Source organism: Oncorhynchus clarkii, chromosome 3, assembly GCF_045791955.1.
Source record: "Oncorhynchus clarkii lewisi isolate Uvic-CL-2024 chromosome 3, UVic_Ocla_1.0, whole genome shotgun sequence".
Taxonomy (NCBI): Eukaryota; Metazoa; Chordata; class Actinopteri; order Salmoniformes; family Salmonidae; genus Oncorhynchus; species Oncorhynchus clarkii.
The window spans coordinates 58,731,858-58,757,716 of record NC_092149.1 but is presented as its reverse complement, the minus strand read 5'-3'; the positions used below and the strand labels follow the sequence as shown (position 1 = coordinate 58,757,716).

Genomic DNA, 25,859 nt, shown 5'->3' with positions numbered 1-25,859 from the left:
CAGGCAGGACCACGGTGTGAGTAGAGGAGCGTCACACACACAGGAGTAGAGCACATCTCACCCTCTATAGTGTTAATGGAAGCGCTTCAGAAGCCACTGATTCTCATTAGCACCTTTGAGCTGGCTGGGCTCTCCTGAGGGCCAGGTGCTGCTCACACTCTCAGGGACACGGTTTTCATCAATTTAGATCGAGGGAGGGGTGTAGGGAAAGGGGGAGAGGTTAAGAGTTTAAAATTATGCATTATTACACAGTTGGCTATAATATTGGGTGATTTGTCATTGAGGAAACTTCATTGATCTGTTAGTACAAATAGCTGCTGCTGAAACAGTAGCCTCGGGGAGGACAGGCAGTGGCTGAGGCTGACCGAAGGAACCGTGTCGTGTGTTGTCCATCTCTTTCTGCTCTCTAGGTCTCGAGCTCTTGGTTGACGAAGCTCCAAGTAGCCTTCTCTAATGAGGATGTCTGATACTGTCACTGTAAAGGAGACTAGCGCCACTATGAGAGGTGTGGAGACGGAGGAGAGCCACCATGCCAGTGCCACATCGACACCAGCGGGGGGAGAAGAACCAAGCCCGACCAAGACAAACGGCAGGGAGCAGGCAGAGACCCCGCCACAGGCCAAAGCTCAAACCCAGCTCCAACCCGAGATTCAACCAGAGAGCTGCTGCCAAGACAAGAACGAAACTCAGGTAAATCTCATCACAGAGCAGGGTTGTATCTTACCACCTGGGCCCCACACCGTCCTGTACCAGTCAGCCTTTTTTATTTTTTTATTTTTTTTATTTTTTTACCAATGCCTGCAACCCCCCCTCCCCACAAAATCAACCATCCTTCCCAACACAATTTCCGTATCAAAGTGTGGCATGTCCGTTGACGGGGTTGGGTTATGTACCAGAGGACTACACTAAATGTATATGCAGCGAGAAATGGTAGGGGACTAGTGAGACAGACGTGTGAGGGTTGGGGGTATCGGTGGGCTTTGTAATGGTTAGCAGAGCGGGGAGAAATAATTGCTTTCTGATACAGCACAGGCTCAGGGGCCCTGGGGAGTCCCTGGCAAAGCACAACCAATCAATTGTCAGATAATTGAGTTGTGAGAACCCGCAGAAGCGGTGTACCGCAAAACCACTACTCAGTTATCATACGCTTGAAGGTTAACCTTGTGGAGGTTTTATATGGCAGGCGGCCTATATCGTTTTTTCTCTCCCATCCTCTGACAGGTAGTGCGTGAAAGATTTGAACAGCTAGGCTAGTCTCCTTTCATGCTGTAACATTTCCCTCATGCTATCCCCCTTTCTGAAAAGCCTTGACCCTTTTCATATCTCAGCACCACCAGTCTTCTCTCAACCTGGCTCCATGTGTATAGGTGGTTATATATGATATTACAGCAGTCAGAGGAGAGCTGTGTTTGAAATGGCACCCTATTTACTATATAGTGCACTATTTTCGATTAGGGCCTATAGGGCGGCTCTGGTCAAAAGTAGTGCACTTTATATGGAAAAGATTGCCACTTCAGTTGTATCTTAGCCTGGCTGCCCCCCCTTGTAAAGGTGGTTGTATAGTACTAAAGGCAGTTGAGATAAGGGGAGGGGGGGGGGGGATATACCTGTAAGGGAATGGAAAGGCCAGGAGCCATGCAGTCAGTCTGCTGAGGAGATCCATGCAAGAGCGGAAAAGCAGATAATCTCGATCTCAAATCCCAGTTTATCCACAAACTTCTCCTGTATCACCCCTAGGGGGATGAGGAGGCGGAACAAATGCCTTTACTGCCATCTGTCTCCTCCACTTTGCAGATCGAGGCGCCTCACTGCACACAAGGTGCTGTTTTAGATGTGTGTGCAGGAGAGAACAGTTATTTTACAATTCCCCGCGGTCGTTCTTCCAAGTCTAGAATTCAGAGTAGCATGGAGGGCAAGGAACACTTTCTTTCCAAATCCTCTACTACAGTGACTTATTTAGACTTTGGTATAATTTAGCCTGATGCATTAGGGCAAACAAATTAAAATGTTATTGTGCATCAACCATTAATAAATAAGGGTTAGAATCTGTTGGATATTTAGGCAAAAGAAAAGGTTGCATCTTAATATTTCTTCATTACAAAAACATTTAATGGATCTGTTTTTGTACAGATGGATTAAATGGTTTCAAGAGCAGATTCCCATCTTTACTATGTAATTGTCCTCAGTCATTTTGTTATTAAGGGGACTCATCCCAGGGCTTACAGACAATGAGACCCTTGTCTCATGTGATCCATTTTGTCTCATTGCCTACCGTACAGCGGCAAACACCGGGACAGATTGGAAAAAGGCCCAAGGTACAGTGGCAAGAGGCATGTCTGTAACAGTGTTTGCTTGATGAACCCCACCATCTAATAGCTGACAATGAGTTGTTTTTCCCTTTTAATTTACACTGCCTGCACCCCCCCCCCCCATTTTGTGTAGTATTAATTTTTTACGCTTTTTTTAAGCTTGTGATTTTCAGTTATTCAAGTGTAAATTCTAATGCATCAGAATCATGACGAGTGATCTAACCAGTGACCAGTTAATGGTCAATCTTACCTAGGTGACCGTGTGCATGGTGTTGTCTTGAGCTTGGGTTGCCATGCCAGTGTGTGCCGTGCTTGCATGGGAATTCTGGATTCTTTTAAAATATTCCTTCTGATACCCCTCCCTCCATGCGCTTGGTTTGTGGTGTGTTTTCAAACTCTGCCTGCACCGTATTTGTCCCATCCTGACTCTCTTCTTAACCCTCACCACTCTCCAATCCCCAGTCTAACTCAAAGTTAAAGTTAGTTCGGAGCCTGGCTGTTTGCGAAGAGTCCTCTCCTCCTCCCCCTATTACCACTGATCTGCCTCGAGAACACAAGGTAAACTGCAAATCCCCCACGCCCCTCCTATGACAATTCACTGCCCCTCCCCAAACCATCAGCTGGTGTCAAACCATAATTTCATTGCATATTTATACCCCACAAGTGCATCTCTTTTAATAGTGAAACGTCAAGAAAGAGGTTCACAAGAAATTCCTGTAGTTTCCACACCTCACCAACAGTTCCCCTCTTTGGTTATCTTCAGCTTCCAGAACAACATTTTCCCCGCAACAAAAGCTTCAGAAAGGAATTTGTTTGAATAACACAACGTTTCCAGTTGCTTGAAATGATTTTTGACTATTGAAGCACCTACCTTGTTTCAGGTCACTCACCACATGATTCATATTTAGCTTTACATGCTGACCAGACCGGACACGTCGCGTGCGCAAGCGTCGCAAAATAAATGTAGAAATCAATGTTATTCAATTATTGCACCCACACTGCTCGCGCGCGCCAATGAGCGTCTGCGTTGCCATGGGCTAAAATAGAACTCCTTTCTATTTCTGACGCAGATCGTGCTGCAAGTCCTGCCTCTCCCATTTCCTCATTGGTTTATAGAAGCAGGTACCCACATGCCATATCCTCATTGGTTATACCCACGTGGGTGATTGAAAGACTAAATGTTTTGCCTGTTGTCGTGGTAATTCTATGAAAGTGTAGATGCCAATCACCATTTAAGTTCAAAGATGAAAACGCCTGGAAGGAGGAGAGATGACTAGAAACGATTCGGTTGGCTGTTTTATGTGTGGATTAATTGTCGGAGTAGAGGACCTTGTGCATTTCAGGTAAAATAACAACTCAATGTTTATATCCCAGGACAAATTAGCTAGCAACAGCAAGCTAGCTAAATAGGACAAATTAGATAGCAAGTGCAAGCTAACTAGCTAAATTGCCATACATGTTTAATGCTTTTTGACCTGTCCCCAAATTAATGTAATTGGTTCAGAGTTTGTTTTGATATTTTAACCTGCGTTTCGTGATCGCGTTTGGTGTTGGGGTACAAAATACATTTGTGCACGATGGCGCACGTGCGCAGCCGGTTTGGGTTCCGTGTTAGCTGTGGTCTAGATTCTCACATTTTTTTGTTCAACATGAAATCAGATTATTTTTTTTAAGACCCAAAAGGTCATACTAGAATTAGCCTATTAAAATAATTTGTTTTAATCTGACAGCAGGGGTTCAAATCTGTTGAATTATTTGAATGCAAGCTTCTGTAGAACACGTTTGTTTTATTAGGTGTTAGGCCAACTTTCTTTCATTCCACCCATTCCATAATAGAAATAGTGTCTCGTTTAACTGGTTTACTGTATAAAAACCCTAAATCAGGAGCAGTATGGAAACTCCCTGACTGTGTGAGTGAATTAAACAAATGCTTGTCAAATTATCTCCCACCTCATGAAAGAATACGCTTGGCAGGGTGTCACGAAGACTCATTCAGTCAGATTTATGCCCTTGAACTGGTGTGTGATTGAGATTTCCTTTCCCAGGAGTTTTTCCCCCCACTCTATTCACTATCCTTCGCTCTCTCGCTTTCACTCAGTCTGTGCAGCATCAAAGCGTTGTTAGCAAGCTGTAACTCCCCTAGGCTAGTACTTTTTACAGGGGCATTTTTTATTTCTTCCAATGTAAACTTAGCAGATTTCCCCATTAAAAAAAAAAAAATAAAAAACATTTGCTGTCCCTCGGCCTCGTTGTGTGCTTGTTTTACTTCTACTTTTGTATTGACCAAAAGATTAAATGAAAGCCTTTCTGGGTGCTTCAGATTCTTTATCAGAGAAAGAGTAGGCTGGGCTACTCTGTAGGGTGTGAATGCTCAAGATCATAGCATTAAACTGATAACCTTTAGGACACATGGGCTTTCCTACCATGCCACCCCACTAGCTACATAATCTGTACATTTGCAAAGTTGGTGGGGTCGTTATCATTATCCTGATGGATAGCTCCTTAAGGAAGAGAAATCACCTTATCCCATTTGTTTCATTATAAAAAGTGACTCCAACAGTCTTTTATTTTGCAGGATGAAGTTGAGATCCAGGTCTCCCAGTCATTTGACAAAGAGGAGGTGCCACCCATCAAGGATGAGGAGGACAAAGGTGTGGAGAAGCTGCTAGAGAAGACTGAGAGGATGCCCAGGAAGATGCTGTCCAGAGGTAGGCATTGTCTGCGTCCCCTATGGGCCCTGGTCCAAAGAAGTGCACTAAATACAAAATAGGTTTCCATTTGGGACACAGCCATCCTGTGTGGGTAAGCACCGGCTATTGTCTGGAATCAGAGGTTTCTCAGAGGTTGTAAAGTTGATTTAAAATAAACCACAATAACAGCTTCTCAGTCAGCACTCAATGAACCTTCAACATTTCTGTAAAATTAAGTGAAAAAGCAATGGATGGTCTTATGTCCTACAAGTTCAGCTTACTTAAAAAAAAAAAAATCTTTCTTGCTCATTAATGCTCTAACTTTTGCGAAGTTTCTGCGAAATGAGGAGACACAATAGAAAAGTTTTTCTTTAATGCCTATTTTTCCCCTTCAGATTCCAGTCAGGAGTACACAGATTCTACCGGGATCGATATCCATGAATTCTTAGTAAACACATTGAAAAACAACCCCAGGTGTGTACCCATGCCAGTCATTTGAAAATATTTTGTCTGTTCCCACAAGCCCAGCTGTTGTTCTCTTTCACTGGTGAATAAGCAAAGACTCATTCTCTAAAAGGTTTGAACACTTGGCATCTTCATCAGTCATCAGTTGCAGTTTTTTTCATACCCTGAGGTAATGAGATGGATGCTCAAATGACTAAACAGACTCCAAACTAATTCTCTCCATATTCAATCCATTATATTCACAGGGACAGAATGATGCTGCTGAAGTTGGAACAGGACATTCTTGACTTTATCAGTAATAACGAGTGAGTAGCTCAGCTGAGTCAAGTTTTTTCTGGGTGCATTTCAACTGAATTTACGAGTCTTGTGTCTCGATTTGTTGAGGATTTTTTTTTTGGGGGGGGGGGGGGGGTGGTTCATTTAAACAGAATAAGCTGTTTCTGTTCATTTATTAAGCCTCATGCATAATTTCGTGTGATGTCTCTCTCTGCCTGGGGAGAACTAATGAGATTTTACTCCAGGCTATGTTGGACCGTTTTGCACAGAACGACTGTTCCTAATTGTCCTGTAGTCCCTCTTTTGAATTATTGATTTGGTCCCCTGTACTCACCCCCTTCTCTCTGTCCTCTCCTCCATGCTCCTCTCTCCCTGTCCTCTCCTCCATCCTCCTCTCTCCCTGTCCTCTCCTACTCTTTTCCCATCCTCTCCCACCTCCTGTCCTCTCCCCCTGTCCTCTATCCTCTCTCCTCCTCTCCTCCCTGTCCTGTCCTCTCCTCATCCGCCTCCTCAGAAGCCAGAAGAGAAAGTTCCCTCCAATGACCTCCTACCACAGAATGCTGCTGCACCGCGTTGCCGCCTACTTCGGCCTAGACCACAACGTCGACCAAACCGGGAAATCTGTAATCATCAACAAAACTAGCAATACAAGAATGTGAGTAATCTCTCTCGTCCCTCTCTGCCACAACCAATAATTTAAATGTTCATCCCTACTCTTAATTCAAATGGCTAAGCCTGCAGAAATGTTCTGCCAAGGCAAAAGAGATTTTCCTTTGCAGCCCTCGAAATGAGTTTTTGGGGAAACGTAATTATCTGCGTTTTCAATATTGGGTGATGAAAGTTAGGAGGAGAGCAACAGCGTTTGAGGCGGAAGGGAGATGGTGTAAACATCTCAGGTTTCTTGGAACGAATTAGTACTACAACTCAAGTTTCCCCAAAAAAATGATCTTCCCCCCCCATATCTCTCTCTCTGTAGCCCTGATCAAAAGTTTTCAGAACACATCAAAGACGACAAAACTGACGACTTCCAAAAGCGCTACATTCTCAAAAGGGACAACTCCGGCTCAGACAAAGATGACAACATGGTAAGATAGTCATTTGATGTGAGGCTCCCCAATACTAGACCTCATTATGATCAATTAGCTTCCAAGAAAGAAAGTTAAAATGTGAAAATAAATTATTCGCTTTTCTCCATGAAAGCCAGTAAAGTTTTAAAAAGACAAAACCCCATTTTGAAAAGTGTATTTCCTTGATGCGCCAAACGTAGTCAATGGCCAAATGGTATTAATGGTGTCTTCACTACTAGCACAGCTCAGAATGTTTTTCCTCCATGCACAAAGTAAAAGCAGTAGTCAATGGACAAATGGTATTAATGGTGATTTGTTCAGCGTTTCTTAGAGTATATTCCCTTAGCCCTTTGTTACTGTTAACTAACAAACCATTGCTAAAGGAGACAGTGGATGTATGTGTCAGATGTTAGTGCTAAAGCATTGTGTTGACGTGTCTAGATGCGGATGCGGCTGAAGGACGACCGGAGGAGTAAGTCTATAGAGGAACGAGAGGAGGAATACCAGAGGGCCAGAGACAGGATATTTGCTCAAGATGTAAGAACCATCCCATAGAATTCCCTTAATATATAGTTTGAGTCAGTAAATACAAGTAGCGAACAGAGCTTATTTTATTCCAGGGTCCAGATGGCTTGGCTCTTGAAAAAAGGAAACAGGAGGATGATGCTTGTAACAGTACACAGCAAAGGCGGCAAATGTTTAGGTAATTATCTCTCACCGTAACATAGCCATGACAAATTCACCAATCTCTTACTCTCTGCTTAGGAAATGGTTATGCGATTAATTCGTTTATATCTCTTATAATAGCTAATAAATGTATAATCCCATAATGGTTTAAAATGGCTCCTTCCTCAGGTTAAAAGATGGCCGCCCGGCCAACAGTCGCCAGAGCAGCTCTGAGAACGAACCCAAGTACTCTGACCCTCGGCCGTGGAGCAGCACAGACTCTGACAGCTCCAACCGTAACCTGAGGCCAGCCATGACCAAGGCCAGCAGCTTCAGCGGCATCTCTGTCCTCATCAGGGGAGACAGCTCGGGCAGCAGCAAGAGCATGGGTCGCCTCTCTAAGACTGGTAAATAAATAACCACTACTTCCACTATCAACTAGCCTGGTTAAACCAGACTGAATGGCACCCTCCATGGTGAGTGCAGTGTTCAGTCTGGTTTAACCAAACTAACCACCAACCACAGTTCACTTCACTCTAAATCTCCACCTTTATATTGGCCAATCAGCAGTGCAGCACCTGTCAAAACGGCCTGTCCATTAGAGGAGCGTCCATTCAGAGAAGCCATGTGACATGACAAAGGCAGATTCTAGAATAATGCCCATCATTCTATCAAAGGGTTTGAATGCTTTCAGTCTTTAAAGAGACAAATTCCCTATGACGACTCCTGCCAGGTGAAATGGGTGCTTCACTGTGTGGTCTTGTGCTGTAGCTGTATTCTCAAACAGATGTCGGCAGATGAGGAAAACCAAACCATGCACATTTCATCTCCTGTCTCCTTGCGTTGATATAGGATGCTTTTTGTGTGCCCCCCCCATTTTATTTGATCAAGATATTGACGGAGCACTTTTCTATTTGGCAACATTGATGTAGGTCTTAGTGCATTGTCACACCTTGCTGGCATTTAACATACCACTCACATATTGACAGTGTGTACATTTTTGACAGTGTGCTTTCTAATGCGTACCTTTCCAGCATACTTTCTCCTCTTATTACATTTGCCGCTCCTCCTCTCTCATTTTATTACAACCATTTGGTATCTGGAGTGTGAATTCATTGGTTATTACGTTCACAAAAAGAAGAGCCCCATCTCAAACATACAATGGTCAGTTTAATAGGTGAAGTAGCTAGCCAATTCAACAAAGCATTATTTTAGCATTTATGCATTTTCTCTTCCTTTCTTTGAACCATAGTTCTACAAATGCTATGGTAATATGCTATCAGTGGTTTGCCATTCTTTTAGAATTGTAGTAGAATGTCTTAGTCAATCATGTTTTATTTTGTTTACCTGACAGTGATTAGATTCCAGTCTTAATGATCTAATTATGTACAGTTCAAGAATCTATTAGTTTCATTAAGTGTTGTGTTCTGTTCTGCCCAGCATGGACATGGTGGTGGTGCTTGGACACACAAAGTGAATAGCTAACTGAAGACGTTAATCAAGAAATTAATTATATTGTCATTTAGAACTGCTGACGATATCATCATCCTCTTTCTATTTTATGACCGCATCAGTCCCACAGGTAATTAGAATAGATCATTGGTTGTGTAGGTTTGGAATTTCAAAATTGACCTTTCAAAGTAGTGCATTTCTTAATGAAAAACATTAGATTTCTACTTGGGTCAACTAAAGGTTATTATGGCAATGGCCTCAACCATTGATGCATTATACAGTTAAAGGTGATTGTCTAAGCCAGACTAATATAAATATCCAATGAATTCAAGCAGCTTCTCCAGTAGATACCATCAGTATCTCCTTTGACCCTTGGCATGCATCTTACGACCCTTTCCATCCCCATATAACAACTCTAAGCATGGTGTGTTAACTCTGCTGTGTCTGTAGGTTAAGGCTTTCCTTTTCCTTCCTTCCTTCCTTCCTTCCTTCCTTCCTTCCTTCCTTCCTTCCTTCCTTCCTTCCTTCCTTCCTTCCTTCCCTAGGTTCACTAGAGTCTTCTAGTAGTGTAGGGTCCTCCACGGGTTCGCTCTCTCGCTCCCAGCTGCCCCTCACCGTCCCAGCTCTAACCCAGGCTGGCCACCCTCACAACCACGCCGTGCCCCCCTGCCCAGTGGCTTACCCAGCCACCTGCACTAGTAGTACTGTGACTTATGAGGCGCGAGGCAGGAGCGGCCCGGTGCCGCCACCACCAGCAAATACAGCTAACACTAGCTACTATTTGCTTCCCCTGGAAGCCACAGGAATACCGCCAGGGAGTATCCTGGTCAACCCACACACAGGTTGGTACCCTCTAACCCTACCATCGGACCAGGTTGGTTAGGAATAAGTTAGTTGTACAGTACGGGGGCTTGCGTGGGGGATGTAAAATGTGTCTTGTGTCCTGCCATTGGGTTTCTTTCTTCAAACTAACACGACTCACAAACTCTCACAACTTGCTGCTTATTCCTTGACTGCTTTCTTCTTCTTGTGGTGCATAGAGAGACAGACAGCGTACTGTAGTTTGTATTGTTGGAGCCAGCTGGGGAGGGTGATGTATCTCGGGTGGGGTGGGTATCTGGAAGAAAAGTGGTGGAACGCCACAGCAGAACACAAGGCATTTCTTCATGCATTATTTATGATGTATTTGAGTTCTGAGTATTTTGGGGGAGGTGAAAATTAGAACTTGCTTTGATTGTCCCTTTAAATAGTAAACCCAACCAACAGAATGTGTATCACTTTCCTCAAATTATTTAGATTTGACACAGGAGTTGCTGTCTGAGGCGGCTTGCATTCAAATAAGGATCCGTCTCTCTGCTGCCCGCAGATGAGGTCAGAACAGAAGCACTTTGAAAAACGATAGCGCGCTCGCAAGATCAATATTTCCCGACGTTGGTCAAAACAAATTCCCTAAAGTGTTGCTGAGACAAGGGATAATGGAGCCATACTGTACGGTGTTGAATATAGAAAAACTAGAGAGTAAGTCGGCGCTCTGATGTATAATGCATTCTTCTTCAGTCTGCTCGGTCAGCGGCCGACATAGAGAAGGTTAGTTCTTAAATATGCATGGGTCTGGCTGATAAGCCCGGGTATATGGAGCTGGCACTAATATGTTTTTCAAGAGCCAGTCAGGGGTGTGTAATTGCTTATTGACCTTTCTTAAGGACTTGGAAATGTCTTGTGTAGCACCCAGGAATTAATTTAGCCACCTGATAGTTCAAAACTCAAGAGGAGTTATTTTCAGGTCCATGTGTGCGTCACACGTGCAAAAAGTTGAGGAAAACCCATCCTCTCACCACTGGCAAATGAGCCCAGAGTGCAAATGTATAGCCTATATATTTTCTTCTCAATAATTTATTATGACTCCAAATGTGTAGGAAAAATGCTAACTATAGTAGATACTCACCGATATTAGATTTAGTAAAATAAGAGCATGGCCAAACCCTCTCTAATCCTCGTAGTATATGAGTAACTGTAGAGCTCACAAAGCAAACATGTCTGTGGAGTGTGAAACCTTGTCCTTATGACAATGTATATTACCAACAGGCACTTCATTAGACGTGTGTAGAATACAAATGTAAGGAAAAAACACTCAAGATTTTACCAGGTAATGTGATATATAAGCCATACACTGGAGCTGAGTGTCTGCACTGCTCCGTGGCAATAACCTCCTTTCTGCATTAAAAAATACCTTCACAAAAGGATATTCGGCATTCGGAGCCAGCCTATTTCACAGTGAACCCTCAGAACCATCAATGCATTTTTCACCTGCGATTCAGAGGAGAAATGAGCCCTAGGAAAGAATGAGGGCAGAGATCTATCCTAGATGTTTCTTTCATATTCTCTCTACACAAGGTGCCTCCGCACACAATATTCTTCGTCTTTTTCCTGCTCATGCAAAGGTACACATTTATTATAAATATTTACTCACTTAACTGTGTGAATTCAGAAATAGGCTATGTAAATGAAGCCCTTTGGACACTATACTGTCTACAACTGCTGTAAGGATAATGCTAGCCAAATTACATTTCTGGATGCCTAACAATTTGGCAAATTCATATCAAAGCGTTGAAGAATATGTTTAATGTTGATAATGGGGCCAATATCAATAGGGATGAAGAGAATGTTGACAATAATGGTTGATGTGATTTAAAAAGATGGTTCGTGTTGATTATAATGCTGAAAATTATGATCATTAATGTGTTAATAGAGATACCAGTGCTGGTGGTTTTCCAGTGCGTTTCAGCCCTTCCTCTCTACCTACAGGCCAGCCCTTTGTGAACCCGGATGGCAGTGCTGTGGTATACAACCCCAACCACAGCATGGCTCCTCAGCATCAACATCATCAGCATCATAATCAGCAGGGCAGGACCCAGCAGCCCATGCTCCCTCCTCCACACCCTCCTGGCCGCCACCAACACCAGCCCACCAATCACAACCACGTACTCTCACAGGTCCGCTAACACCCTTTAGCAGGGCACTGAATTTAATTCGAGATTTAATTCAATTCAATTGAAGCATAGGAGAAAATGTAGATGTCACCGGCTTATTCATAACATCTACACATTACAAACCATAACGTGCTTGTTTAATCCCTAGCAGGGTAAGGGAAAGTAGGAAAACAACTGATGTTCAATTCTTACTCAGTCATCCTAAAACACCCTGGTGATTGACATGGCCCCCATTTCAAAACATTACCATGGCGGTGCTTGACATTGGTACGGTGTAATTCATTGAGGAAATTTTGCAACCTGCCGTTCTCCTTAGTCGCCACCCCTGTCAGAGTAAATGAATTGAGTTCAGAGTGTCGGCTAAACACTGACCCTGGTGCAGCACACAGCCCAAACGGTAATCATTAGAATTTATACAGGCCCTCGGTGGTAGGAATAGCAATCTCTAATAGCAAGATCCCCATCAACACAACCTGTCATGGAGAGGTCCTTTAAAAAAATAAACCGGAACCAGAGGGGTTGAGCGTCATTAGTGAAAATACCAGGGCAGGAAAATGAGTTGACCTCTGATAGTGTGGGTGCACAACCCAGGGGTCGGACAAGGATGCCTTTCCAATGACGCGAAGCAGCAATGTCCCTTTCTAATAAAGACATCATTATAGACACAGGGGATGAGGCTGATGAGGGGTTTGCAAATTGGAGGATATTTATTTTGAACTAAGAGCTGTCCCATGGTGTTCATATTTATGTCTTGTAATTGATTTCCACCAGTCAACCTTGGTAGAAGATAGAGGATATTCATATCCATGGTCATCTATTGACTGAGCTCTTTGTCTTAATTAACTTCATTACTGTTTAGTTGTATTTCCCCAGGAGCTAGCACTAAACTAATATCCTTTTCCCCTACTGTAATTATTTTGTTTATGAGATGGCAATGCTTTCTCCTCTTGCAGTGTTTGCATCTTCTGCCTAATGTCTTTGACTAAACCCATTGCCCTCTACCGCTTCTCCTCCTCTTCTCCTCTCCTGTACTTCTCTCCTCCTACCTCTCCTCTTCACCTTCTACACCTACTTCTCTCCTTTAATCTTCCTCTTGTCTTTTCTGCCTTTTTACCTCTTCTTCTCTCCTCCTCTACCTCTTCTTCTCCTCTACCTATTTTCCTTTCCTCCTCTACCTCTTCTTCTCCTCTACCTCTTTTCCTCTCCTCCTCTTCTCAGTCTGTTCTATCCCTTCCTCAGCCGGTCCGGCCCCTCCAGCCTTCTGCTCAGCCTGTCCAGTACTCATCTGTCTCTTACCCACCTCAGCTGCTCTCCGTCTCCCCTAACCAACAATACACTGTGGTACTTGACTTTCATCTCTTTACTCTTCCTTCATTCACCTCCTCCTTCAACCTCAATATTTGGGTTCTATCCCATCTTCCCTCTTATGGCTTGTTTTAAAAAATCTGTAAATATGTAGTGAACTTATTAGTACAAAGCCAAAGAATCTGTTGATACTTTTTGTAAATACATAGTGAACTTAGTACAGAGCCAAACTGGTGTTTGCTACTGTAGGTGCCTGAGACTGCTAAATGGGAATATTATAGGGTCATTTTCCGGCTATATGATAGATGACTGTGATTAATAAAATATAGAAGTTCTCTACAGCAAAATGAATGGAGCTAATGTTCTGTTCTTGCTATATGCCCACATTTAAGATTTGAATGTAACATGTAGGCTAATATTCATGAAATAATACACACAAGGACAGAATTTCAAACAAGACTTGCAAAAGTTCCTTAATGAACTTATATTCACTAGTGTCAGGCATTGCTTAGCGTTACTTCTCGAAGCTAATCGAATGCAGTTAGTCAATGGTTAGTGTTTTTCCCCCTTAGTAAGACTTAATATGCCAATTAATGCTAAATGGAATCAGTTTTATTTTCATGTGTTGTGTATTTCTACCCCACTCCATCCATTGATGCAAATCATGTGTTCCGTTAACCTCTTTCCTGACCTCCCTCTACCAATAAACATCCCTTAATAACTAATTACATTTTTACATTTGTGGAAGGCTGCTTTGAATAATTAATTTCACAGCAGATGATGGAATTTGATGTTCTATGAATAGCAATGCTGAAAGTCCCTAACCACCCGCCACCCTGTAAAGTAAACCAAACCACACTTAAACAGGTCAGGAGGAATTCAGTTTTAGGGCCTTCAGATTTTTGATTTGCATGGATGGCTGTATCCAGCAGTAGTCATTCGTTAGTACTAGCCTATAGTTTTCTATAGAAGTCTTTGGGTTTCAGAAAATCGCTATATAAAAGTATGATGTATTATTAATTATATACAATGTTCTGTTGTAGTTCAAGTAGAGCCATTACAGAACTCCCATTATATTAATAAATATATAAAAGACATGTAATAATGTAATGTAGCAATTTAGCACGTTTCTGTATGCTCCCACAGCAAAATAACCTGGGAGCCCAGTTCAGCCACATGAGCTTGGCCCGGCAGGTCTCTGGAGAGGGCCCAGGTCGGGACACCCACATTGCCATGTACCCCTCCTCCGTCATGCTCCAGACCCCCCCTCAGCAGCAGGGCTACATGGTGGCCCCTCCAGTCCAGCCCGTCCCGGCACCCCAGGCCTACAACACCCCCGCCCCTCCGCCTGTCAACCCGCCGGTCATGCAGCAACAGGGCTACATGCAGCAGCAGGTAGTTTCTGTACATCCGAGCCTAACCTGGTTTACTCCTCTTAGTCTTTACACTATTCTGTTACATTAGTACTAATATACTTTTGTTCCATCTAACTATCTTAATCAATGCCTGGCCAGTATCTTTGTTCCCTCAACTACATGATTATAATGTTCCATCAATACTATCTGAGAGAGACATGTACAATACATTTGTTCATAAATACTTTCTCTCTCTACTTAAAATAGCATTTAAATGGCACTTGGTAACTATATACCACACACCAGCAGAGGTACTGTACTGTATGTTCAGAGACCTCAGAGAGATGGATAGCTGTGTTGGTATTAATGGTATGCCATTTTAGACTGCTCTATCTCTGCTTACAGATGCCAGCATGTTACTGTGCACCAGGCCAGTACCCCCTGTCCAACCAGCAGTACAGGCCTGTGGGCACAGTGCAGTTCAGCGCCCCACAGAGTCAGCCAATGCCCCCGCCCACACAACAGACAGGTAGGTATCTAGCACAGGCTGAACCAGTAACTCAACCATCCATCTCAGCTGCCAAGTTCTTCTATTAAAAACAGGTGTTACTTTCAGGTGTGTTATTTCTCTGGTGTAATATATGTAATACCATCAGTGGAGTGGTTTGCATTGAAGGTATCTACATGGGGGGTAAAATACCCCATACCACACCTCCTTGTGTGTTTATTTTAATACAGTTAATATCAAGCTGCGGGGAGATGGCTGTTACCGCTCCTCCCTCCCTTTTCACACTTATTTTCTATTACACTCAGCACTTTCTTCTCTCCGGTTATCTGCTTTTATGGCGGGTACACAATAGGCTAATTTAAGTAAACTGCAGAGGGGAAATTAGACAGTGCCCCTGGGGCAGAGCGAAAAGCTACTGTGTTGGAATGCTTTTCTCTGCAGTTTTGGCCATTGTTTTGCCTTACCCTTTTACCCCATAATAACAATTCCCAATCAAATACACTATTAGCATTGTTTCCCTCCCCCCTCTGTGTATCGCTGAGGCATTATTCACTGGCCTGTCTAGAGAAACAGATGCTCCGCTGCACCACTGAAATCCAGAAGCCAATCTGATCTCTGAAAGGAAATGGGGAATTTTGTTTTAATTACCTGCCAGCCTTTGTACATGCATCTGTCATGCAGGTTGGCAGTGGAGAAAAGGATGGGGATTTCAAATGGGAAAATGATTAAATGATGGTGAATTCCAGCAGGGAAATGTCAGAACGTTTGTATGCCTGTGGGTCCAAAGTCAGGTGTTTAGATGGGTTTCCTACCTGGATATCAGCCCTCCAGACTGGGTTAGAACCGAAAGGCCTGTCCTGGATACTGGTGGATCTAGACCCTCCATGGGTGGAACCAGGTATTGGCCCTCCATGGTAAAACCAGAGGCTCAGGATACGGGGCCGGGGCACTGTCTGAGAGGCCTATGATTCTCACAGTGAACCGGTCTCTTTTCCAGCCCCTCACTCTCAGCTCTTCAGACAGAACTGTTCGCCAACCACATCCTACCGCTAGTAGTGCTGAGCGATCAGTGCTTTTTGAGGTCGGTTTCAGTTTACAGAATTTTTGTAGACATTTTTAATGAAAGGCAGCAGAAGCACACTGCATTATGCTGTAACACAGAATAAAATAATTAATAAAAGTCCCATGATGGTAGTGACTACCAATTACTGCTTATCACTTATTACCCATCTTTTATTCACATTACTTTAATTTCATTTAATATTTCAGTTGTGTATATTACATTTGTTTTATTTGATTACTTTATTTAATTCCTAGTCATCTCATCTCTAGAGTGGCTGTCTATGCTGTCTGACAAAATCTCAATTTTATTTGTTCATCAAAGTAAATAAGGCATACTTTTGACTGCTGAATACCAACTATTAATCCGTTAGATCATGTATTTTCAGGTAGAGATACAGTGCCTCGCAAAGCAACTGCTCTTTATCCCTCTCCATCATGCGTTGTCTCCGGACAAGTAGGCGTGCAATGGATTATGGTCATTGTAGTTAATTGCTATGTTTTCTGCGCTAAACCAGTGTTTCTCAACCCTGGTCCTCAAGCACACCTGATTCAACTTGTCAACTAATCATCAGGCTCCCAAGTGGCACAATGGTCTAAGGCACTGCATCTCAGTGCTAGAGGCGTCACTACAGACCCTGGTTCGATTCCAAGCTGTATCGTAACTGCCCGTGATTGGGAGTCCCATAGGGCGGTGCACAATTGGCCCAGTGTCATCCAGGTTAGGGTTTGGTCAGGGTAGGCTGTCATTGTAAATAAGAATTTGTTCTTACCTGACTTGCCTAGTTAAATAAAATAAAAAGTAAGGCCCTTAATGAGTTGAATGAGGTGTGTCTGTCAAGGGTTACAACAAAATTGTGTACTGTTGGGGGTACTCGAGGACCAGGATTGGGAAACACTGCGCTAAACTATAGAATATTGGCCTGTTGAAAACTATAACTCCCTACTACATCGCACAGTTCAGGGTTGATCTGATTTGTCTTTAGAGAATCTGCAATGATATAATTTGCATTGCGCTCACAAAAAAACCCTGAATGAAATTCAAATAATTGAACCAATGTTGTTTTAAAAAATGAAAAATAACAGAAATGTTGTTTAATCGCTCGGCACGAACGATTACGCAATAAATCAAACTGCTGTAAAACTCGCACGTTAATAAAGCCCTCCTGTCTTCTGGGCATTCTTGATTATTGACTATCAAGTCAGAAGGCCTTCTGACTTGACTGAGACTTTAAATGCATCTCGCCGTGAATATTTGTGAAGACTCGGTGTATTTAGGTTTTTATCCTCAATGTTCTTGCCATAAAAAGTGCCCTCATTTTGGTTTTGACTTCTACATCAGGCTTCGACTTTTTTGTGTGCTCCACTTCTATAATTATTTCATAATAAAATCAGATTCTGTTAACATATATTATACTGCTCATTATTAGCTGATTCTGTTAACTATAAAAGGCTTGTGCAAGAGTCTCAACTGCAATTATGAAGACAAAGTATTATATTCATAATTGTTGTAATCATAAAATATCAGCAGAATTCTTAATGTCAGCTGAAACTGGACATTGTCTGTGAACATGTACTATTACTTCTCCACATGTGGTCAAATAAAGCTGAAGGAAAATGTTTTTTGGTGAAAAGAGGGAGGAAGAAAAATGTTGTGGTAGATCTGCGTTGAAGGACACCAGTACCGTCTGAAAACTCCTTTCCCCAGGCGTCTGAGAAAGCCTAGTCCTTTCCCTTATTCTTGTAAGCAAAGATTAAGCTTTTGAACTTGAGAGAGGCAGCGGAAGCCTCAGTTTATCTGCTGTAACAAGGAGAGGGGTGGCGTGCCCGTTTCATCTTATCTGCTATAGCCGCCTGACAGTCAGTACCTTTTTAACCAGGCAGGCAAAACTGTCTGCAAGCAGCAAGCGATTCAAGCCTTTTGAGTCCCTATGTCCAGGTTCAGAGTCTGGGTGGTACCAGAGTGCAACGCGTCTCCTTTCTCCTCACCTTCCTCTGCTCAGTCAGCCGAAGCAGAGAGTGTTTAATATTATATTCGCTTCATGCTCAGTTTGTAAGTGGAGGCGAGAGAATGGCACTAAAAATAGCGACCAGCCTCTCTCATCGCTTGCCTCTCCTTCATTCCCTGCCGGGGGCCATCCATTCCTTTTGTCCCACTTCTCTTCTCATCTGGACCAAATTGATTGCTGTCGCTCTGGCCAAAAGCCAGGAGAAATTGAAAATTGCCCAGCCCCCCACCTCACTCCCTTCCTCCTTTTTACCTCCTGCAGTTTTCTCCCCTCTATCCCCCCATACCTCTCCTCAGGGCGCCTGCTTTGGAGGGTTTTTCAATGGCGTTCTCAGAGCTTTACACGCACTCTGGTAACCTTGACACTGATGTATTTTACCCAGTGAAAAAAAAGAGGATCATTTCTCTAACATACTCTATGAAAAGTTTTTTTTTCTCTCTCTCTTCTCGTCTCCCATAATCTTACCAGCGGAGGATAAATCCTATTGAAATGACTTGGGCTCTTAAAGGTTGTTTATTCACCGAGCCATTTTAATGTTGACTTCATTGAATCATTGATCATTTTTCAAATAAATAAGCACACAGCCTGTCCTGTGCCAAGGAACTTTGCATTTCATTTCAATGCAAGTCTGCTGAAATCTAAGATCCTCAAGTCATTTGTGTCCACTTTTTGATTGTATCAACTTCAACTTGCTCTCTTTATTTCTCCAGGTTACCAAACTGTGATGCCAAATCAGCCACAGAGCTATCAGAGTATGATTGGAGTGCCACAGAGTCAGAACACTGTCAGTGGCCTGCATAGCAATATGGGAAATCAGATGCAAGGCATGATGGTCCAGTATCCCTCCATGCCATCTTATCAGGTGGGTACTTGGCATTTCACCAACACTAAGTCAGTGTAAGTCTATAATGTCAAAACACAATTGTCAATGATGAACATTATTAAGACGTTAAAAAAACGTATATTTATTTAAACCTTTATTTAGCCAAGTATCTTGGAAGTTAAGAACCATTCTCTTTTACAATAACGATCTTGTATATTTTTTGGCATCCCATGTTGACCATGTGTAATTTGGGTCTGTCTTGGCAGGTATCCATGCAGCCCCAAGGCTCACAGGGTGTGCCACAGCAGACATATCAGCAGCCTATCATCATCCCCAACCACAACCAGTCCAACCAGGGGCCCATGCCTGGCTCTGGTGTCCAGGTCTACTACAGTGTTATCACACCCAATCAACAGAACACTATGAGGTTGGACATCATCACCACACTGTTTTAACATGGAAATACCTATACCCATTATTACGCTTATTGTAGACCCATTACATTGTTGAATTCCGGTTCTAAATGTATTCCCAGTTTAACAAAACACCATGTAGTAGGAAATCACAATGTTTTAATGTGAACATACTCTGATTATAGACTAATTACAATATTACAGACCGTTAATATATTCCTTATTTTACAGTGAGACGTTTTTAGTTTTAACCGATAACTAGCCCGTCTCTGTGATGCTTCACACTGGGCTATGCATGGCAAAGAAAGGGGTCAATTTCCACCCCCCTCTTCCCTCCCCCTCATGGGGCCTCTTCTTTAGTAGGCCATGTTCAAGATGATTTATAAGGCCAGATATCTACTGAGTCTTAATATAACATTGCTGGTCCCATGTGGTGAGCTGCTCTCTCTACACCATCCTTCATGCCCAGCCCTCTGGTCCGCTGTGCAGACGCACACTATTCCTCAGGGTGCCGAGCGGAGCGAAGAGCCGACTGTCTCCAGCAGCAGCTGCCTGCCTCTGTGCTTTGGGCTGACGCATCACCCTGCCTCCTGCCTGCCTTCGCTTTGCTTTTATCCTTATTAAATCACAACTGAAATGAGCGAAAGAAGAGCCTGGAAAGCAGAAAACCCAAAGTTGCACACTGCAACCACAATTTGGTTACGGAGACACAGTAAAAAATGATGATTGCCCTTGATTTGTTTTGATTTGGTAGAAAATGAGGTCCGTAGCGATTGCCAGCCTTTACTCGTTTCCAATTGAGGATATTAGTGGTAGTTCTAATGCCCCTGTGTACAGTGTTCCACTTCAGTAATTTAGCCCATTTTAAACTGATGAGCCAAATTCTGATTACATTGAGTGAAGTGCTGCCAGAGCTTTGCCTCTCTGCTGCTCAGCTTTAAAAAGTATGTGTGTGTGTTTCTCTCTCTGCAGCTCTTCTGTTGGGTTCTTGCCTCCTCCTGGATCAGAGCAGATGCAGTTCCCTCGGCCGTCCTCTCCCTGCAGCTCCCAGCAGCCCCTCCATCAGGCACAGCAGTGCTCAGGTACACAGCCCAGTCACAGCACAGATCCAGCCTGAGCCACAGCATCCATTACAACCAGGTCTCAACTAGGAATGAAATATCAATCACCGTCAATAAAATTAGCTGCCGTATAGGTCGTCTCTGGAACAAAACCCACAGATCACTAGCTTCCCTGTACTTTCTCTTCGCACCCTGTTTTAAACCTTTCTGCTACCTGTACTTTTTTGTTCTTTAATACTCTCTTCAATCCAATCCCCCCTGTGCGAAACACTGGAGTGTAATAGCCTAAAATAACCTTTCACCAAACCCTGGAATTAGAACCCCACTTAACAGAGGCAGGTGTCATCAGGAGAAATTACTTCAGACTGAATTCTCTGGCAATTCAAAATGGATTGAATCGATTCTAAAAGGGTGAGGGGGCACAGACAGGCAGGCAGCATTCTCATCTCCCAGGGCCAAAGCTATAATTATACGGCGTGGCAACAACAAAAGAAAGGTAGTCATGTAGACGCCTTAACACCCTGCCAGCCCCCCCCCCCACACACACACACACCCCTCGATTGTTAGCTGTGAAGCGTTAAGGTGCTAATTGAAATGACACTCCAAGTCTTAACGATCTAATTATTGAACAGATATAGGCTGGTAATTAAAAAGTAATTCCTCTGCTGCTTTGTTCCCAGTTATGGCCATCTTAAAAAAGTAAGGGCTTTCATGGGTGTTCTAATTTCAGTTAATGTGAATTTCCTCTCTGTGGCGAAGCCCCTGTGAATCAGTATAGCCATCGTCAGTCACCCCATCTCTCGCTCTCTCCTTTCCATCTCTCCCTCTCTTTTTGTCTTTTCTCCTTGAATATCTAATTAAAATGGAAAGGGAAATGTTCTTTCAAATCCTGAAATTAGATTTCGCTCCGTTCAGAAGTGAGGTGGTAAATGTTTTAATTTCATGCAGGGATTACCAAGTGAAAAATAATTCCCTTCATTTTTTTTTGTGGCAAATACTATCAAATTAAAATATGTATTTTGTTGCGTTCTGTTTTTATTTTTTTCAAATGTTTTTTAAATTTAGTAATAATAGTCAGCAAACATGAATACATACATACAAAATTAAGTTACACCTCCCCCATCCCAATCCCATCCGAGGACCTAAGGTATCAAATTAAATAAACATACATGGATCAAAATAAATGATAGGAAAAGAGAAACTCAAAGCAACACATCACAAAGTGTTTCAGCGGCAAGAACCATTGGTTCAAAGTGACTTCTTTAGCTCCATGAATGCGAGAGGTAGACAGCTCCATATAAATTACATCCAAAAAAGTGAGGATCCATTGCCAGATAGTGTGTGGAGGCTTCCATCATACGGCAATCATTTTCTTTGCAGCCGTTAGGCCAGCAAGAAAAATGTGCAACTGACAAAGAAATGAAGTACAGAGAAATCATTTAAAAGTCAAACGAAAGGAGATGCAGGAATATTTTCGGACATCAGTGGACAAGATCAAAGCTACTTCATCCCAGAATATCTACTAAACCAAAATATAAAACGCAACATGTAAAGTGTTTGTTTAGATCCCTGTTAGTGAGCATTTCTCCTTTGCCAAGATAATCCATCCACCTGACAGGTGTGTCATATCAAGAAGCTGATTAAACAGCATGCTGGCTACACAGGTGCACCTTGTGTTGTGGACATTAAGGCAACTCTAAAATGTGCAATTTTGTAACACAACACAATACCACAGATGTGTCCATTTTTTAGGGAGCGTACAATTGGCATGCTGACTGCAGGCAGGAATGTCCACCAAAGCTGTTGCCAGAGAATGTAATGTTCATTTCGCTACCATAAGCCGCCTCCAATGTTGTTTTAGAGAATTTGGCACAACTGCAGACCACGTGTAAACAGGCCAGCCCAAGACCTCCACATCCGGCTCCTTCACCTGCAGGATCATCTAAGGGGGGAAAGTTCTGCTGAGGAGTTTTTTTGTTTGTAAAAACAAACTCATTCTGATTGACTGGGCCTGGTGGGTGATGCCCGCACAGTCATGTGAAATTCATATATTAGGGCCTAATTTATTTATTTCAATTGACTGATTTCCTTCTATGAACAAACTCAGTAAAATCTTAAATTGTTACATGTTGTGTTTATATTTTTGTTCAGTAGAGATACGAGGGAATTCCTAAACCATGTGTATAAAGGTAACTGGTTCATTAAGAGGGCACAGTGTACAGGATGCATCATTCAAAATGTTTATATGAAACAGCTTACGAGGAGTTAGATAGATTAGATAAGTCCTTAGTACAAAATTATAATGGCATTCTCTTTCTTTAAATGTGGAATTGTGTTTTGGTCCTTAAGCTTCTTCATTTGCAATTTAAATCCCAATAAACTGCATCATATTGCACCAAGACGGGCCTAAATATTTAATATTTTGCCTGGTTTTCTATTACAAGTACAGATTTTTTGGCACACTTTGTTTGAAGACTTTTTATCTTCAAGCATGAGTTAGCCATATACAGTGGTTTACACTCTGTCAGGATAAGAGCATTATATAGACACTGTTTACTTTTAAACCACCGCCAAAAATCATTAGACAGGCTAAGTGCAGTCAGAACTCTTCTTTTAATAAGGCCAAGTGCAGGTCTAGTAAATTCCCTAAGCCTTCATTGTTGGGCAAACAACTTTAAATGGATGCTTGACGGCTGAAGGTTTTAGATATGATTATGTATTAGTGGTTGGCGCTGTCCTTGGAAAGAAGACACGCTGAAAGTTGCGACCAGACAAGAATAATACGCATATCAACAAACACTTTGTTCAAACATGGAATTTAGTTACTAATAACATATTACATATCAAATGAGTGGAGGTTAACGTCACACAAATAGATTACAAAGGATTCTAACGGTGAGACAGTGAACGTGGACATTTTTATTTTTTCTAATGCACTAATGAAATACAAACAGAAGGAAATAATTTAAGTCACACTGACGTATGCTGATCCTATTGAACTTGATAAATATATTTAAGGTAAACCTGCTACACACAGGATGAACATAATGGAATTCCCACGTTAACAGGCGGACAAGATGTTTATACACATTAAATCTTTAATTGCCCCTGAGGGGATGAATAAACGTTTATTTAATATGAGATTCTAATGTCTGTCCTTGATGTCTTTGTGCCCTCCTAGGCGTTCCCCCTCCCCCAGGCGGTGGGATGGTGATGATGCAGCTGACGTTGCCCCCCGGCCAGCAACCACGGCCTCACTCGCCCCCGCAGTGGAAACACAGCAAGTACTACAGTCTGGACCACACAAGAGGACAGAAGTCCACAGAGCTCTCCACCCTAGACACCTCACAGGTGAGTGCAGGGACCCAGCTGAGCCTAGTGAGAACCTGCAGATTAAAAAATATATATATATGAACAAAAACAATTTAATAAAAAAATATATATATTTATCAGTATCACATGCTGAGTGTAAATGTAGTAATGAGGTTTGGCTTGATGATGTGGACAGTCGTGACCATGGTCTGTAATTTTCTAAGAAGGGAGAATCCCTGAGACGAAATGTAATGGTGTCTGTGAGCTCCGTGTTCACGCACTAACTATCCCCTGTCCTCTCCAACTGTCCGTACAGAGCATTCCCCAGCTGGGCAGTCCCTCAACTTCCCCCGCCCAGTCGCCAACTCCCTCCCACCCACACCACCTAACCAATGTGAAGAGCATCCGTCCAGGCCTCGCCCCCATACCCATGATGCCCCAGTTCTCCAGACCCTTTATGCCAGGGCAAGGTGAGGGAGACCCCCAGTGTTTTTCTACCCAGTCCTGGTGGACCTTCAACCAGATATTTCTACATATTTAATCTATTCCAATTATATAGGAATATGATATCCCAAGGGCTTGCAGTCATTAGTTGACTAGAAGAATCAGGTGTGCTAGTACTAAATTCAACAAATGTGTGGAATGCTCAGGGTCCCTGAGGACAGCTCAGTTGCTCCATCTTTATGGAAAATTTTAACCCTAATGAAATTGAGTCAAACTAAGTGTGTTGTCATCTCTGTGTTTCCCAGGAGATGTGCGGTACCCGTTACTAGGGCAGCCCCTCCAGTACAACCCCCAGATCCGTCCTCCTCTCCACGCTCCACCCATGGTCCCCAACCATCAGGTGAGTCTACACAAGACAGATCATCCACTTAAGTTGAAGCTACCTATTGTTTATAGGAGGAATTATGTGGGGATTTCGATATACCCTTCTGAAATGCTTGGCAAAGCCTTTGAAACATCTCTTTAGTACTGTGCAAATAAAACAAAAGATGAAGTCAAACATTGGTCTCTGATTATTTTGTTCCTCATTTGTCTTCCAATTGAATCATTATCATTCCGATACCTTAAGCTGGAGTCCAAAGAAAGTATAGTTGCGAGAGATGGTAATCTGAACATGCTCTTGTCCTTCTTTCTGCACCCAGGTACCCATGGGGATGCGGCACAGCGGTGGAGGGGGCAGAGGGAGGAAGCAGACAAGGAAAGCTCTGTCTACAGATCTCAGTGTAGGTGATCCAGGTAATGGTAGGGAACACCCTCTGTCTGTTAGAGGACAGAGATGTGGACCTCCAAGCCTAAAAAAAACCCCTCATATCTCACTCTTAGATCTATCTTATATTTTTCTTTGATTTGAATTCCCACAGATTTGTACATAGAACAAAACTGATTGCAAATGACGCTAGGGTTAGTCTGTACCAGTAAAACTAATTGGGTCATGGGCCTAAGGTTGTCTCCAAGTTGGTTTTGACAGTTTCTCTCTTGCTCCCCCCCCTCTCGCTGCTCTGTCTCTCGCTGCTCTGTCTGTGACAGTGAGTGGGCAAGTCCTGGAGGTGACTGACCTGCCGGGAGAGATCAGCAGGACCGAGGCGGACTCTCTGCTAGGTGAGCTCTCCAGAGCCCGGGCTGTAGTCGGATGGCTCCCAGAGCACCACAGCCTCCGAGATTGGCAGTCGGGGGGCTAACGGTGTCCCCCACCCAAACCCACGGTCAAGCCCCTGCTGACCCAGCCTTCGTCTACACCATCCTGGCCATGTTCCCTTCCGGATACACTGCGCAGGACGCCCTCCTCCACCACAATGGCCCCCAAGCCTCCTTCAGACTCACTGTGAGCAGGGGCCACAGACACCCCTTGGAGAGGGCCAGCTCCCAGTAGAGGGCGCTAAGGACCCCTGGCTTGACCTTTCACCCCTCACCAGCACCGCCAGTCACTTCCTGTTGCCATCACTCCCCCCAGCCCCACTCCTCACTAAGTTGGCTTGTTGTTAAGGGTTGTTTTTCCACTAGAGACTTGCTTAGGGGGATTGTGTTGTACTTTGTAATGTTCTTACTAACGATTTGATGAAAAGGAACAAAAGAGCGAAACGTAACACTGATCTGAC

General features: G+C 43.1%; 1 protein-coding gene across 1 annotated transcript; it reads left to right on the top strand.

Annotated features, from left to right (window-relative positions):
- On the top strand, positions 1–25,859 carry LOC139400091 (R3H domain-containing protein 1-like). The gene is given in 26 exon segments (XM_071145129.1): positions 1–16; positions 484–690; positions 2,280–2,315; positions 2,772–2,867; positions 4,885–5,017; positions 5,395–5,473; positions 5,710–5,769; positions 6,255–6,395; positions 6,717–6,825; positions 7,249–7,344; positions 7,428–7,510; positions 7,663–7,880; positions 9,471–9,767; positions 11,731–11,918; positions 13,134–13,256; positions 14,367–14,615; positions 14,981–15,104; positions 18,862–19,013; positions 19,241–19,401; positions 20,360–20,469; positions 23,630–23,799; positions 24,077–24,230; positions 24,510–24,604; positions 24,906–24,999; positions 25,291–25,437; positions 25,440–25,859. Coding segments are annotated over 25 exon segments (3,501 nt in total). The 5' UTR covers positions 1–16; positions 484–498; the 3' UTR covers positions 25,634–25,859.